This window comes from Neoarius graeffei, chromosome 25 (genome assembly GCF_027579695.1).
Source record: "Neoarius graeffei isolate fNeoGra1 chromosome 25, fNeoGra1.pri, whole genome shotgun sequence".
Lineage (NCBI taxonomy): Eukaryota > Metazoa > Chordata > Actinopteri > Siluriformes > Ariidae > Neoarius > Neoarius graeffei.
In genome coordinates this window covers 25573742-25591074 of record NC_083593.1, presented here as the reverse complement: position 1 = coordinate 25591074, position 17333 = coordinate 25573742, and the positions used below count along the sequence as shown (strand labels likewise).

At 43.0% G+C, this 17333-nt stretch overlaps 1 protein-coding gene across 1 annotated transcript in view; it reads right to left on the bottom strand.

The window, feature by feature from the left end:
• Positions 1-240: 240 nt before the first annotated feature.
• LOC132873055 (EKC/KEOPS complex subunit LAGE3) overlaps positions 241-17333 on the bottom strand; it is a 65409-nt gene continuing 48316 nt past the window's right edge. Inside the window, exon 3 of the mRNA XM_060908270.1 lies at positions 241-476. Coding sequence (XP_060764253.1) covers positions 362-476 — 115 coding nt within the window. The 3' untranslated portion in view covers positions 241-361. The remainder of the gene's footprint in view (positions 477-17333) is intronic.

The window sequence follows — 17333 nt, the reverse complement described above, 5'->3', positions numbered from 1 at the left end:
GATTGAAACAAATATGTTGAAATGTATTATGAAATATGTAATGGTCAAACCTCAAATGTGTTTATATGCATGTATCAGATATTTATTTAACTGTCTGCCTGATTGTGCATTAAATCACATCTTGCTGGGCTGGATTAACTAGTTGTCCATTCTACCAACTCAAGTTGGATTCTATAGTGCATCCACAGATTTCCTTTTAATAGGTTAAGTTTTTCTCCACAATTTACTTTCAACACTGGCCCAAGGAGTTTGATTTTTATTACATAAACAATACAATATTTTCAAATAGGACAGATTTAAATGGGTTTAAGATAAATGAATGTAGTCCAGGCAAATTTTCTGTCAGCATGCTCCATTCGTTTCACTGTACAGCTGGTTGTCCAAATGCATCCATCGTTTCCATTACCAGTGCCAAGTGATCTAAAAATGAGCCTACTGATACACGAAGACTGCGAGCCTCAACAGCATTCCATTTTCTGAAAATACATTAGGAAGCTTCAGGTCACATTCATAATATCCACACAAGACACCAAGTTATCAAATGAGTTATGAGACCAGAAATGTGTTAGGACTGAAACCGTGATCTCCAGAATTATTGGCACCCTTCATTAAAAAATTAGCAAAAATGATTGTAAAAATAAACATTATAAAAAACAATTCAATATTTCCACTCAAAAACATGACAAACTATACATCTTTATCTTAATAAACAATTAGAACTACTACAATGATTCTGTTTTCACTCAAATATTTCATTAATGCTTTGGGGCTATTTTGTGGCTGGTGGTTGTAGAGGTTGAGGGCATCATGAATTTGCCAATACCAGGATACTTGTACCGGTAAATGTGGTTACCGTTGCCATGCTGTTCAGATTTGGCCATAGACAGAGCATTCAAAAAAATTGACAAGTTAACCATATTTCCAGATCATCACAGAAATGGCCAAAGAAGCATGAAAAAATGTTTGCAATAACCATGAATACCAGTTCACCAACTGAAGCAGTGTTTTAATACCTGGATCCATTCAGCAAGACTAGTAATTTTTACTAGTCCAAAAAAGTCGTCAATTAATCATCATTCTTAGTTATACTGCAAAAAACAAACACACAAACAAAATCCTGATGCAGAACATTATTTTAGGCTGCTTTATTTGTGCAGCAAATAACGCATCAAACGGTACAATTAACAGCAATTACTAATTAAATGTCTAGCTTCAATGCTTTTTATGCTAGACAGTTCATTGTAATAAATGTGCAAAATAAATACTAGAGACAATTCCCCTGTGGGAAATTGTGAGAGTGATGCAGTGCGCGTAGCAGTTGCTATTGCAGGAGCTGCACTGAACTGTGTGAATGTGTGACCTGCCATGAAGCTACAAGCATGTGTCTCTCTGATGCCCCTTTTACACCAAAGCAGTTCCAGGGCTGGTTCGGGGCCAGTGCTTAGTTTGGAACCGGGTTTTCTGTTTCCACTGACAAAGAACTGGCTCTGGGGCCAGAAAAACCGGTTCCAGGCTAGCACCAAATCTCTGCTGGGCCAGAGGAAAGAACCGCTTATGTCAGTGGGGGGGCGGAGTTGTTAAGACCAACAACAATAACAAGACTGCGAAAGATCGCCATTTTTAAGCGACGAGAAGCAGCTGCTGTACAAACGCGAAGTCATCCATTATTATTATTATTGTTGTTGTTGTTGCTGCTGCTGCTTCTGTGTTGTTTTTGCTTCGATATTCGCGCCAAGATTTATGCAAACGTAGCGACGTAACTGACGTATACAACGACGTAACTGACGTATACAGCGATGTAATGACGTGTCTCCTCTTAGCACCGCGAGCTATGGAAAAGCAGGGATGTGATTGGCCGAGGACAAAAAAAGCAGGAAAATATATAGACCCATAATGCGACACGGCAGCAGTGTGGTGTGGTATGGCGCGGCAACGACGCGGTGCGGCAACAGTGCAGCCACTACACACAGTAACCTCATTTTGACACTTTTAATGAAAAGTGCAATACGCAAACATTTAGTGCCAATTTTCATCATTGGAAAACAATTATTTTGAGGGCAAACAACCTCAAACATCAAACAATAGATGCAGATATTAGAACAGGTGATGAGCACACACTCAGTGTCGTCATTTTTTTCAAAATATGCACAATAACAATGTCAGTAAGTGTAGTATAAAGTCAGGAAGTGTAACATGGACATCTCATCTCATTATCTCTAGCCGCTTTATCCTTCTACAGGGTCGCAGGCAAGCTGGAGCCTATCCCAGCTGACTACGGGCGAAAGGCAGGGTACACCCTGGACAAGTCGCCAGGTCATCACAGGGCTGACACATAGACAACTATTCACACTCACACCTACGGTCAATTTAGAGTCACCAGTTAACCTAACCTGCATGTCTTTGGACTGTGGGGGAAACCGGAGCACCTGGAGGAAACCCACGCGGACACGGGGAGAACATGCAAACTCCACACAGAAAGGCCCTTGCCGGCCCCGGGGCTCGAACCCAGGACCTTCTTGCTGTGAGGCGACAGCGCTAACCACTACACCACCATGCCGCCTAACATGGACATACAAGTGAAAAAACACTAAACAATATAATAACAGTGTAAAGCTCAGTTTAATTACCACTAAACATTTTACTTAACAAAGTTAAACATCATACACGTTAAAATGACATGGTTCTGAATGCAGCACACAACTGGAACATTCAATTGGTTTATTTTTCATCATTTCTGCACTATATTGTTTCAGTGTCTCTTGGTTTTAACCGTGTGTCGATGATCAGTTCCGTGATATATTGCGATATTCAACACGATATTTCCATTAATATCTGCACAATCTGTTTTTATTCCTTTTGATTTAAAAATCCACATTCACAAAAGGTATAGATAATTTTATTAGGTATAGATATTAGTTCATATGTTTTAACGTCTATTTTTCTGTAAAGCTGCTTTGTGAATATGTCTGTTGTTAAAGCGCTATACAATAAATTGACTTGACGACAATCAAATCAATTTATTAATACCAGTGTATTATTGTAGATACACATACAACCTCATAGATGCATTAAATGCAAGCTTGTGTGTAAAAGTTTTCGCATAACTTAGGATCAAAGCAGATTATTTTTGGGAGAGGAAACAGGGACACATGCAATCAAACTCCAGGTATTGCTCTATAATAGCCACTAGTTAGCATCAAATGCAGGCACTGTGACCTGGTAAAGTGTGGTTTCATGCCATTAACCATGTATAGTGATGTTACAAAGAAAAATAAAACTTGGAAGGAAGGATCAAAGATGGTTGCTGTGTCTAGTGAGTGTGTATACATAGAGAATGATGTGGTACAAAGCCTATGATGTAAATGAATTGCTTAACAGATTAGTTTGTGTTTAACTCAAGCAGCGGCTACAATTATCGACACTTTAATGATCTTTTGGCCATTGCAAAAGTAGAAAAGACTTTCAATACGTAAATTGTGCATGAATAGTGACTCGAACTTACAGTGGGGAAAAAAAAAGAGAGTTGATTCCCAATTACTTAGCGTATCAGATCACGTGACACCATTCCACAAGTATTTGACACCTTTGTCCACGGTTATCAACACCATTCCACAATTATTGACATCCAGACAGGGCTTGACATTAACTTTTAAACCCACTTGCCTTGCCCTTTTTTTTTTTTTAAAAACCTAGAGGTGGATGATATAACAGAAAAAACAAACAAAAAACGATATATAAATATTTTGCACAGGACTGTGTTCCTCTGATAACAGAAACAAAGCTCCAGCTCTCTCTGCTCTTAATCTGTTCTGTTCTTTCAGGATATATTGCGCATGTCACTCTTTTGTTGAGGTTTTTTTTTTTAAATGCCCGAGTTGTTTGAAACCAATCTGGGTTTTCTGTGTCGAAAAAGGAAGCTGCTTCATCTGTAAGAAAAATCAAGCACTTTCATGAAGGAGCTAACTCAAATGTGAGCAGAAAAAAAAAATAAAACGAGATTCTTAAGCAAACTCTTTCATACTCACTTCCGACTTTGTTTTTGTAAAATACATTTTAAATCCAATTGTAAATTTCTCTGAAGTTTTCAGGCTTAGCTCCTCTCGTTGTATTCTTTAACCACTCATTTCCTCGTTGTTCTTGAAGCATTTGCTTCTGTTTGTTAACATTTTTCTTGACAGCGGGGTTTAGATTAAGCCTTGCTTGCATGAAAGATGGTGTCCGTCTATAACCCCAGCTGTAATTATCACATGATGCATGTCGTCATGCACAGGGGTCTATAAATAGTATGCGTACCATACTACAACAGCGGGGGTATATAAAATAACTTGCAAAGCAGTAAATGAAACTGAGACTAAGAAAACAGCCAAGACATAATGGTGGATACGTAGTGAGGGACGCTTTTAGAAGAAGAAGAAATCTTTATTTGTCACATGCACACTTCAAGCACAGTGAAATTCATCCTCTGCATTTAACCCAGGCCTACCTGAATCATCCAAATGTCAATCCTATTGACAACTGAAGACATCGAAGACACTGGTATGCTATGTCACACACGAGAGTAGGGTGACAGCTGCATCCATTCCAACAACAAACTGACTACTAATGCGCATGTGTCTTACATTACTTGACTCTGGTCACATAAAGGTTATTCTCGAGTTATGCATAATGGGCTTTTTAGTGATGCAGTGCTTGTGATGCAGTGCTTGCAAAGCACAGCATCACTATTGTTCTTCTGCGTGTTTCTTCTTAAACTTATTCATCTTCCGTACAAATTTCGATTTCGAATAACTCAATAACCGTACGTCGCACACAGACAGCAATATATCAAAACGTGCGGCTCAATCGGACTCGCTATGCTATTACTTTGTTCGTTATTCTACGATTTTTTCGCGACGCAGTCGCGAAAAAATCGTCCAAAATTTCCCATTCATTTCTATGGAATTAATTCAAACATCCGCTGCTCTGGCATGCTTTCACCTAGAGACATGATTCAAACTTTAAAACATAGAGAAACTTCTCTGTGGATCTGTCATTCAACTTTTTTGCTAGGTTCTATACTTTTGGATCAGTCCCAGCTCAAACACCATGTGGGTTCCTGGAGAAAATTAGGCTTTATAATGGGTGTCTATTGCGTTACACACCAGTGGAGCTCAGGAATTTAGAGTGCAGGCAGCCTGAAAAAAAAAAAGCTCAAACTTTCTCATTTAAACTGTGATTTCAGCCACAATTCTCACTCTACACACATAATTTTCTCAAAAGTAGTAGCCACACTTGTTGGAAAACATAGCACTTTTTCAAACCTCCGCTGCTCTGGCATGCTTTCACCTAGAGACATGATTCAAACTTTAAAACGTAGAGAAACTTCTCCTGTGTGGATCTGCCATTCAACTTTTCTGCTAGGCTCTATACTTTTGGATCAGTCCCAGCTCAAACACCATGTGGGTACCTGGAGAAAATCAGGCTTTATAATGGGTGTCTATTGCGTTACACACCAGTGGAGCTCGTTAAGTTAGAGTGTAGAGAGCTTGAAAAAATAGCTCAAACTTTCTCATTTAAGCTGTGTTTTCAGCCACAATTTTCACTCTACACACATAATTTTCTCAAAAGTAGTAGCCACACTTGTCCTGATTCACACGATGTGTCTACCTGAACGATAGGATTTACAGTTTTTGAATGCGAAGCCTGAAAGTAAGGAGAGGACAGGCGCGCTTCCCCATAGAATCCCATTATAAACGTGGCAGCGCTTGTACTGCAAAATCAGAAAAGTCACTCATTTTTAACTCGCTCTAGCGTCCTCATTTTTTACACTACAGACAAGAAAATTACATCAACGTGTTCAGGAGAGCCTTGTGGCACTCAATGTGAAAGAATTCTGTGAATATCTCCTTCCGTTTTCATGTAAATCCCCGTTGTTTGGAGGGTGCACTCTGAGCAAATACTGCCCTTTCTGTGTGCCTTTCTGTCTCTAAGCGGCGCTTATATTACTGAGTAAGCGCAGCGTGCGGGTGGGGGAGGGGCTGCTCGCTATGGATAATGTGGTCCTACCCCCCCCCCCCAAAAAAAAACGAATTTGCATGATTCATGAGGGTTGCATTTTTATGCCTGAAAATCCAGAATTCCGGAAAAATCTGGAAGAATCACATCCTCGAAAAGCAAACTGGTTCTCAGCTGGCTCGCGAGTTGAACGAGTTGTGAACCAGCACCAGCCCCGAACCAGCCCTGGAACTGATTTGGTAGAAAAGGGGTATGAGAGGGAGCAGCCCCTCCCTCATGTGTGTGTGTGTGAGAGCGAGCAGCCCCTCCCCCATCCGCGCGCTGAGAGCAGAGACAGTGTCACACAGAAAGGGAAGGATTTTCTCAGAGTGCTCCCTCCAAACAACGGGGATTTACACGAAAATGGAAGGAGATATTCACAAAATTCTTTCACATTGAGTGCCACAAGGCTCTCCTGAACACACTGATGTAAATTTTTTGTCTCTAGTCTAAAAAATGAGGACAATAGAGCGAGTTAAAAACAAGTGACTTTTCTGATTTTGCAGTAAAAGCGCTGCCACGTTTATAATGGGAGTCTATGGGGCAGCGCGCCTGTCCTCTCCTTACTTTCAGGCTTCTCATTCAAAAACTGTAAATCCTATCGTTCAGGTAGACACATTGTGTGAATCAGGACAAGTGTGGCTACTACTTTTGAGAAAATTGTGTGTGTAGAGTGAAAATTGTGGCTGAAAACACAGTTTAAATGAGAAAGTTAGAGCTTTTTTTCAAGCTGCCTACACTCTAAATTCCTGAGCCCCACTGGTGTGTAACGCAATAGACACCCATTATAAAGTCTGAATTTCTCCAGATTTGATCATGGTGTTTGATCTGTGACTGATCAAAAAGTATAGAACCTAGCAAAAAAGTTGAATGCCAGATCCACACAGGAGAAGTTTCACTACGTTTTAAAGTTTGAATCATGTCTCTAGGTGAAAGCATGCCAGAGCAGCGGAGGTTTGAAAAACGTTGAAAATGTGCGTAGCCAATTAATTCCATAGAAATTAATGGGAAATTTTGGATGATTTTTTCGCGACTATGTCGCGAAAAAATCGTATTTTGATGAACAAAGTAATAGCACACTGAGTCCGATCGAGCCACACGTTTTGATATATTGCTTGTCTGTGTGCGATGTACGGTTATTGGGTTATTAAGAATCAAAATTTCTAGGGAGCCTAGGTACTCCTTCTCTAATAATAAGAAGAAACACACAGAAGAACAATAGTTATGCGTGCCTAGGCACTGCAACTAATTAGTGATGCATACACTTGTGCAGACTAGCTGGTGCTTTAGCTGAAATTGCTGATTTTTAAACTTAATGAGGATGTGGTTTATGTGTCAGTGAGGTTTTTCTTCCATGCTTAACTCTGCCCTTAGTGTCCAAAAACAAATATTGATCGGTCTCTTTAAACTAGTATGTGGCAATGATAGGACTCTAAACTAAATGAGTGGGACTGGATAGTAACATAGTAACTCTCTGAAACTGCTTTTTCACACAGCACTAGTCACAACGAAATGCTTTACTGTGCAAGTGATTATTACCTCCACCAAGGAGGTTATGTTTTCGGTAGCGTTGGCTTGTTTGTTGGTTGGTTTGTCTGTTAGCAACATTACGGAAAAAGTTATGAACAGATTGCTCTGAAATTTTTTCCAGAGGTGTGACTGGGCACAAGTAACAATCCATTAAATTTTGGTGGTGATCTGGATCACCGTCTGGATCCTGGAATTTTTTAAAGGATTCTTGGCGGAAGTCTGCGCTCTCTGAGTGCTTTTCTAGTTTACATTTTATTTAGCTTTAAAAGACAACAAAAATGTGTCGGAAAAATTCCTAAGTGTGGGCAGGAATGAGATAAAAAAAAAATCTAGCCTGCACTTCTCCACTTTATACAAAGTGATAAATTGTTAATGATTCATTTAGGCAAAATTCCCCAATGTAGACCTGTGCAGTTGACACTAGTTTGTTGTAGTTAGAAATATTTTCAGACAAAGAACATTTAGCTTGCTTTCTTTACCATCTTCCAACCATCTCCTTACTGACCCTTTTTACACTGCCTGTTGGACAGCTGGCACGGTGAAATTGGAGTGTGATGTTTTTGATAATAGTGCTTTTTACACAGATATTCCATAACACGGGTGTAAAGAAGGCACCTCAATATTCCTCAACATTAGTGATTTACATTGAACCAAATAAAGCCGGCAAGAAGCTGCACCAATGTGTGTTTGTTCATTGCGAGCTGGTGTTCTGCAATCAGAGGCCTGATATGCCATAACGAAGTGTAGGCACCTAGGGTGACGTATCAATGCATCAGAAATATGAATACCCTGAGCATAATGGCACTGCTTTCAAAACAATGACAGGTGAACTGAGTGTTGAGGTGCTTTTGTTAGCTGTCCACATTTATACCACCCTTCAAGCACAAGCAAAGTTGCTGAGCATCATATGCAACCTGTAATCACTTCCGTTCAACAATTCATATTTAAGGAAAGTAACAGTCTCAATGTATATAACTTGTATCCTTTAGCTGAGCTGGCTTTTTCTGGGGGGAGGGAAAGGCCATCACAGAAAACTGCACTCACAAACACAGAGAGAGAGAGAGAGAGAGAGAGAGAGAGAGAGAGAGAGAGAGAAAGGTAACGAGGAAAAGAGGAGTGGAGAGCCTTGTAATAGAAACATGTTTGTGGATCAGAAATATGTGGAGGAGAAAGTGAAGAGAAGTAGGAAGCAATTTGAGGCAGAAAGGCATGGAGACGTTTGAATTCATGCTGGTATCAGAAAGAAGAATGTCCATTTCAAAAACATCACACTCCTGTTCCACTGTGCTGGCTGTTCCTTTTATACAGATGTCAATTTTGCCTCTATCACTACTAATCGCCCCAGCTCAAAGGTGGAACGACACAGACCCCCGTTACACATTCAGTTATTTTATACAGAACATGAGGTGGAATAAAGGTGTAAGAATTCTGTCTTGAACAGACAGTGTAAAATAGGTCATTAATGTCTACCTCATTGCATTTTCCACTTCCCCATCTAGTCAACTCCCCACAACAACAACAACTAGTTAATGTATTATTCAAATAGTCTATGCAATCTCTAGCATGTACATGCTGAGACCTGACCAGGATGGCACAATCATGCAGCAAGGAATTATGTGTCAAGGAATTATAGCGGTGCTCCTTGCACACAAACAGAGCCCCATACTTAAGATAAATGCATCGACCCGATTTTTGATGGCTTTGACTGTACAAATGTACACATGAACAACGACCGTGTACCACCCCAGGGAACCTGACCGTAAGTGCAAGGCAACATATCTCAAACACTTGACCACCGGACAACAAAATTTTCATCTTTATTTACAGAAGACAGATGAGTTTTTATCCAGCACTTATTTTTAATTTGCTTTTTAAAAAATAACATGGGATTATTTACTAACATTTTATGGCAAATATTCATGACAGTTTCATATAAAACTAGTTAAAACAGTTAGTCCACTAACTGGTTGGACAATTGACAGTTTCTGTCATGTAAAAGCGATAGACAGGATATCAATGATAATACAATACTCAAAGTCCAAAACCACAAACACGTTCAAAACTAGAAAAGTGATACAAAATGCAAGGCTTTCGCAAAGTATGTGTTACTGAGAGTCCTGATACAGTACTGTGCAAAAGTTTTAGGCACATGTTAAAAAAAAAAATGCTGTAGACCAAAAATGGCTTAAAAATAATGAAATGTTTTTAAAAAAATAAATTAAAAATGCTATAAACAGCAGCAAGCCATAATAAATGAAACCAAGTCAATATTTGGTGCAAGGTGACCCTTTGCTTAAAAAAAAAAAAAGGGGTCTCCGGTACAATTAATGCAGTTTTATAAGGATATTAGTTGTAGGTTTTACTGAGCATCTTGCAGAACCAACCACAGTTCTTCTGGACACTTTGACTGTCACACTTATTTCTTACATTTTGCAGCAAAACCCAGTAGCCTTCATCATGTTTTCTTGTTTAAACTGAAAAACGGTCTCTCACGTAATATGCTGCTCAGATAAAAAATTTTTTCTGTAACATTCAATTTTGTGCTGAAAAACGAACATTTGGAATTCTAAAATGTTTTTGTACTGACTCAATAATGTAGAAGTCATAAAATAGAAATCTATACTAAAATTTGTATGAAAAAATAAGGTGTCTAAGACTTTTGCACAGTACTGTATGTATGTGCTGTGAGCTATAATCAGGAACAGGCGCATGCTAATTAATCCTAATGGCATGCGCATGCTTTACAATCTGTGGCTGTGTGCTCCGAGCTCTAAAAGTGTGTGGACATGAAAGATGTAACCAGACAACTGTTTGACATATCAAGTGTGATATTTGATCGTAACTCTATTGTAATGATGTAACGTAAAAGTGCCGGTTCACTGCTGTCCACCAGGCACCCAGCAGAGTCACACCATAATAAATGCCAGGGTGTTGTTTCTGATGCATGGCATGCATTGACAAAGAAAGGAATAAACGTATTCATAACTGCGATGCTTCCTTATTGGTATCACTGTCACAAGACAATGCAGCAATTTACTGATGCAAAATACACTACACTACAATACACCATTCAATATTCATATGAATAGAATATTATGATTCTATTCAGGTTGATTTTGTGCACTTGCAAATATTTTGCTCATACACTCATCAGGAGCTCTGCTTTTATGCAGTGCCTAAATATCTACATTATATACGCAGGAGAGTGGCTTCTAGGAGAGTTAAGGCTAATCATGTGTGAGTCCATTTAAGTATCTTCCATGTTGAGAAAGACCGCTACCCAATGATGTAGAGAAGACTGTGCCACCCTAGCTTCACACCATAAAACTGTGCATGGGGTCTCATTTATTAGGGAGCTTTTCTTCCAGTTTACTATGAGGGAGAGCACTGCAATGTGTGGTAGTTGGATGAAGGTATTTGCTGGGTGGGCTGCTCCCTAGTGGGGTACACATGAGCCAGTCATCCTGATACAGCAGTATCCTTATGCCTCTTAAGAGACAAAAGGGCCATCTTCATCTATCTTGTGAATGTCATCTGCACGAGAGACAGGCCATAGTGAAGAACTTTGAATTCTTGTCCAAAAAGCAAGTGTGTTCTGGAGTGATGAGGATTTGAAAATATGCAATGCATGAAGACAGTGTCATGAGTTAATCTCTGATGATAATCTCTAATTTAGGGTTGGTTCGATAAAAATTCTGGGTTCGTTACGGTACCTGGCAAGGTAGAATGGTAATGGTACTAGTTTGGTACCAATGCGATAAATAAACAACAATGCTCTGAGAGCAAAATATCCCCTGCTGGCAACTATGCCATAACTCTGGTAAAATGCAACTGAATTGAACATAATTGCAATATGCGTATTACCGATATATAACAAAGAATCCTGCCAAGTTTTGTGAAATTCCTCCAAAAATTGTGAGAAGAGTTGATTTCAGAAGGTGAGGACTGGGTTGACAGACAACACCACAACATAACCCCCCAGGCCTTTTGGCCAGCAGGGGGAAAAATTGTGAGGGAAGTTGATTTCAGAAAGCAAACACACCTGGATGAAATTGCCAAAGTACAAGTTTGTTAATAATCAAGGGCATAACTCTGGTAAAATGTACCCAAATTAAACGAGATTTCAATACGCATATAACTGTCACATGACAAAGCTTTTTGCCAAGTTTGGTGAAATTCCTCCACAAATTGTGAGAGGAGTTGATTTCAGAAGAACGTACACCTTCATGAAACTGTCAAAGTACAAGTTTGTGGCAGTGGGGGCGTGGCTGAGCATCGGTTTGTGAATGGAAAGTGGAGTCAGGGAAGATGAGTGGCCAAATCGCTACACCTGTCATCAATTAATGTGTGTGTGCCTTTTGCAGTGATGACGATGTATAAAAGGAGTAGGAGAGCAGAGGAGTGGTGGTTGGGACCAGAACACGAGTGAGTGAGTGAGTGAGTGAGAGAGAGACTGTTCCTGTCTTGAAAGTACCGTGTCTTGCTGAAAAGCAATAATAAACGTGTGTCTGAGCACTAACAACCGCCTGCCGTACTTCTGTACTCCACCCACATCAGGGCAGCTTCCACAATGGTGCCGAAACCTGGGAGTGCAGAAGGGAACCCATCCATGGAGTCCTTGCCCTTCAAGGACCTTGTTCATGCCCTTGCCATGGCACAGCAGAACCAGCATCAAGCACGTTGCCCTCTGAAAGGAGCAGGAACAACGCTTCGAGGCCTTGATGTTGGCCCAACAAGAAGACCGCCAGGCGTTCCGGCACCTGCTCACGCTGGCAGAGTCCTCGACTGCCACCGCAACGGACCCTCCCCACCTCACCCTAACAAACATGGGTCCACACGACGATCTGGAAGCCTTCCTTCCGCTCTTCGAGCAAGCAGCCGAAGCAAGGGGTTGGCCGGTCGAGCAGCGCGCCTACTTACCCTGCTGACCGGCGAGGCACAGCTCGCCATGCTGCAGCTCTCCGCTGACAGCCGGCTCATATATGCGGACTTAAAGAGAGCCATTCTCCAGCGAGTCGGCCGCTCCCCGGAACAACAGCACCAGCGCTTCCGCACACTGCGCTTGGAGGAGGTCAGCCGGCCGTTCGCATTCGGTCAACAACTCCGGGATGCCTGCTGGCGGTAGCTGAGGGCAGACAACCGCGATGCCAAGGGAATTACTGACCTGGTGACACTGGAGCAGTTCATCACACGACTTCTGGAAGGACCAGTGGAGTGGCTCCAGTGTCATTGCCTGGCGTCGCTGGAACAAGCCATCGAGCATGGCGGTGGTTCCGACAGCAGGAAGACATGCTTCCTCTTCTCCTCTTTCCTCATTCTCTCCCTCTGCTTCCCGTCCTCGCCCTGTTCCCCTGGCTCCCCCCCAGCTGGCCCGACACACCCGTGGTGTCCTCCTGTTTCCCCCTTCTGTGTTTGTGTCTTCTCCCCCCTAGGTGAGTGATGTCCGTAACACCAGTGCAGAGGGAGAGCCTGAGCCGGTGTGCTGGCACTGCGGGCAGCCGGAACATCTCCAAAGTCAGTGCTCCGCGATGGAGGTGGGCGCAGTGGTCCGGGTTCCCGACATGCCAGAAACTGCCCTCGGTCGTGCCGGAGCGTATCATATACCGGTATAAGTGTCCAAGGGGATACAGTACATATCAGGCCTTGGTGGATTCCGGCTGTAACCAGACCTCAATCCACTAAAGCCTGGTGCAAGGTGAGACATTGGGGAGAGCACAAGTGTTGAAGGTATTGTGTACACACAGGAATGTTCACAACTACCCTTTAGTGTATGTCCGCATTCTATTTCGGGGAGGAAAGCATAAAGGCAGTGGTTTATCCTCATCTCACCCACTCGCTGATTTTGGGTACTGATTGGCCAGGGTTTAAAGAATTAATGGAACACATAGTAAGAAGTGGGTTCTGCAAGAATACGTCTCGGGAAGATCCTGGTCAAGTATTGACTGGGGAATCTGTCACAGAGTTGTCTATAATCAGCACCACGTCAGGGCAATACGCGGAGCATCCCGCCCCTCCTCCCTCTCTCGGGGATTCCTTTGAGGATTTCCCGTTAGAGCAGTCGTGAGACGAGACTCCGCGGCATGCATTTGACCAAGTGAGACCAAGTGGTCAAATTCTCCAGCTGAATGCAACACTGGCCTTCCCCTACTTCGCTATTATTAAGGATAGGTTTTGCCGAGTGACGCAGGACACTCAGACTGGCGACCAGATAACGCAGTTATTAGTCCCAAAGAGCCATCAGGAACTCATATTCCATGCGGCTCACTTTAAATCTCATGGCCGGACACTTAGGGCAGGATAAAACACTAGCCCGAATAATGGCCCAGTTCTATTGGCCAGGGATTTGTGGGGATGTCCGTCGGTGGTGTGCGGCGTGCCGCGAATGCCAATTAGTAAATCTTGCAGCCACTCCAAAAGCTCTTTTGCGCCCTCTCCCTCTAATCAAGACCCCTTTTGAAAGAATTGGGATGGATCTTGTCAGGCCATTAGATCGCTCAGCACAGGGATATCACTTTATTCTAGTTCTGGTGGACTATGCAATGCGATATACGGAAGCGGTGCCTCTCCGCAATATCTCAGCACACAGTATTGCGGAAGCGCTCTTCTGTATTATCTCCCGGGTCGAGATTCCGAAAGAAATCCTGACAGACCAAGGCACTACATTTATGTCATGCACACTGCGCGAACTGTATGGGTTATTGGGAATTCAGCCTACCCGCACCAGTGTCTATCACCCACAAATGGATGGCTTAGTGGAACGGTTTAATCAAACACTCAAAACTTAATTTGGAAATTCATGAGTGAGGATGGGCATAATTGGGATAAATGGCTCGAGCCCGTTATTTGCAGTTCAAGAGGTCCCGCAAGCCTCCATGGGTTTCTCACCATTCAAGTTATTATATGGGCATAAGCCGCGTGGCATTTTGGATGTGCTACGTGAAAATTGGGAGGAGGGACCTTCGCTTAGTAAGAACGAAATTCAATACATTCTCAACCTGCATGCAAAACTCCATACCCTCACTCACTTAACCCAGGAGAATTTGTGGCAGGCACAAGAACGTCAAGTCCAACTGTATGACAGGAGCACACACCTTAGAGAGTTCACACTGGGAGACAAAGTACTTGTATTATTGCCCTTGTCGAGCTCCAAATTAAATCAACAAGTGGCAAGGGCCCTTCGAGGTCACATGGTGAGTTGGGGACATCGCCTATGAGGTGAAACAAACGGACAGGGGTGGGGCATTGCAAATTTACCACCTCAATCTGTTAAAACGCTGGAATGAGGTGGTCACCATGACGTTGGTGTCGGTAGTCCCAGAGAAGGTGGAGCTGGGGCCAGAGGTACAAAAAAAAAAAATGATCTCAAGTCACTCTGGTCCCTTGTGGAGACCACCTCTCACTGGCCCAACTCACAGAGGTGGCCCAGTTGCAGAGGAAATTTGCTGACATGTTCTCACCCCTGCCCAGCTGCACCTACCTCATAGAACACCACATTGAGACACCCCCAGGGGCGGTGGTGGGGAGCCGCCCTTACCGCCTGCCCGAACACAAAAAAAGGTGGTCTGGGATGAACTCAAGGCCATGCTCAATATGGGCATAATCAAGGAGTCCCACAGTAACTGGAGCAGCCTGGTGGTCCTGGTTCCCAAGACTGATGGGTTGGTCTGGTTGTGTGGAAAAGGTCAATGCGGTGTCTAAATTCAATGCATACCCAATGCCTCACGCTGACGAGCTGCTCGATCGATTAGGCACTGCTCATTTTAACGAACGAATATTGGCAGATCCCCTTGACTCCTCTATCCCGAGAGAAAACGGCCTTTTCCACACCATTTGGGTTACACCACTTTGTCACACTTCCTTTTGGGTTATTTGGGGCTCCTGCGATGTTCCAGTGGCTCATGGACAGGGTTCTCCGCCCTCATGCCGCCTATGCAGCCGCATACCTCGACGATATCATCTATAGCAATGATTGGCCACGGCACCTACAACACCTTAGGGCTGTCCTAAAGTCGCTGAGACATGTGGGTCTCACAGCTAACCCGAAAAAGTGTGCAATTGGGCAGGTGGAAGTACAGTATCTGGGTTTCCACTTGGGTCATGGGCAGGTGCGTCCCCAAATTAACAAGACTGCAGCGATTGTGGCCTGCCCAAGGCCCAAGACCAAAAAGGGGGTGAGACAGTTCCTGGGGCTGGCTACTACTGTAGGTTCATACCTAATTATTCAGACGTCACCAGGCTGCTGACTGATCTCACTAAAAAGGGAGTACCACATCCGGTCCAGTGGACGTAGTAATGCCAACAGGCTTTCTCTAGGGTAAAGGCTGCACTGTGTGGGGGGCCACTTTTACACTCCCCTGACTTTTCTCTCCCCTTTATTTTACAGACAGACGCATCGGACAGGGGGCTGGGGGCCGTTGTGTCCCAGAAGGTGGAGGATGAGGAACATCCTGTGCTGTACATTAGCCGTAAGCTGTCGATGTGTGAAAGCAAGTACAACACGATAGAGAAGGAGTGCCTGGCTATCAAGTGGATGGTCCTCGCCCTACTACCTGCTGGGACGCCCTTTCAACCTCTGTTCAGACCACGCACCCCTCCAGTGACTCCACTGTATGAAGGATGCCAATGCATGGATCACCCGTTGGTATCTCACCCTCCAGCCATTCAAATTCGAGGTGGTCCACAGGCCAGGGGCGCAGATGGTGGTGGCGGACTTCCTGTCCCGTCAGGTGTGTGTCCACTGCAGCCCGGACGGCTCCCTGGCCTGAGTCGGGCGGTGGGGGTATGTGGCAGCGGTGGCGTGGCCGAGCATTGGTTTGTGAATGGAGGGCGGAGTCAGGGAAGGTGAGTGGCCAAATCACTACACCTGTCATCAATTAATGTGTGTGTGTCTATGTGTGTCTCTTGCAGTGATGACGGTGTATAAAAGGAGTAGGAGAACAGAGGAGTGGTGGTTGGGACCAGAACATGACTGTTTGTGTATGTGTGTGTGACTGTCCCTGTCTTGAAAGTACAGTGTTTTTCTGAAAAGCAATAATAAATGTGTCTCTGAGCACTAACAACCGCCTGCCGTACTTCTGTACTCCACCCACATCAGGGCAGCTTCCACAAAGTTATTTAATCAAGGGTCAAAACGCTGGTAAAATTTTCACAAACGAAATTAAATTGTAATATGCGTATTGCCATCATATAACAAGGCCTTTTGCCAAGCTTCGAGAAATTCGTCCAAAAACTGAGAGGAGCTGATGTCAGAAGGCAAGCACACCTTCATGAAATTGTGAAAGTAAACGTTGTTAATCAAGGGCCACAACTCTGGTAAAATGCGACCGAATTGAACAAAATAACAATATGCATAGTACCGACATATAACAATACCTTCTGCCAAGTTTCGTGAAATTCCTCCACAAATTGTGAGAGAAGTTGATTTCAGAAGGAAAACACATGCTCATGAAACTGTCAAAGTATAATTTTGTTAATCAAGGGCTGTAACTCTGGTAAAATGTCACCGAATTTAACGAAATTACAATATGTGTAGTACCGACATATAAAAAAGAATCCTGCCAAGTCTCGTGAAATTTCTCAAAAAATTGTGAGAGGAGTTGATTTCAGAAGGTGAGCACCCTTCTCGGGACAGACGGACAGTGCCACAACATAATCCCCCTTTGGGTCTTTCGTCCAACAGGGGATAATAACTAAATAAATATCTATACAAACTGGTGAAATTAATAAACATCAAAAGGTGAATATTAAAAAAGATCCAACCCTTGCATGAG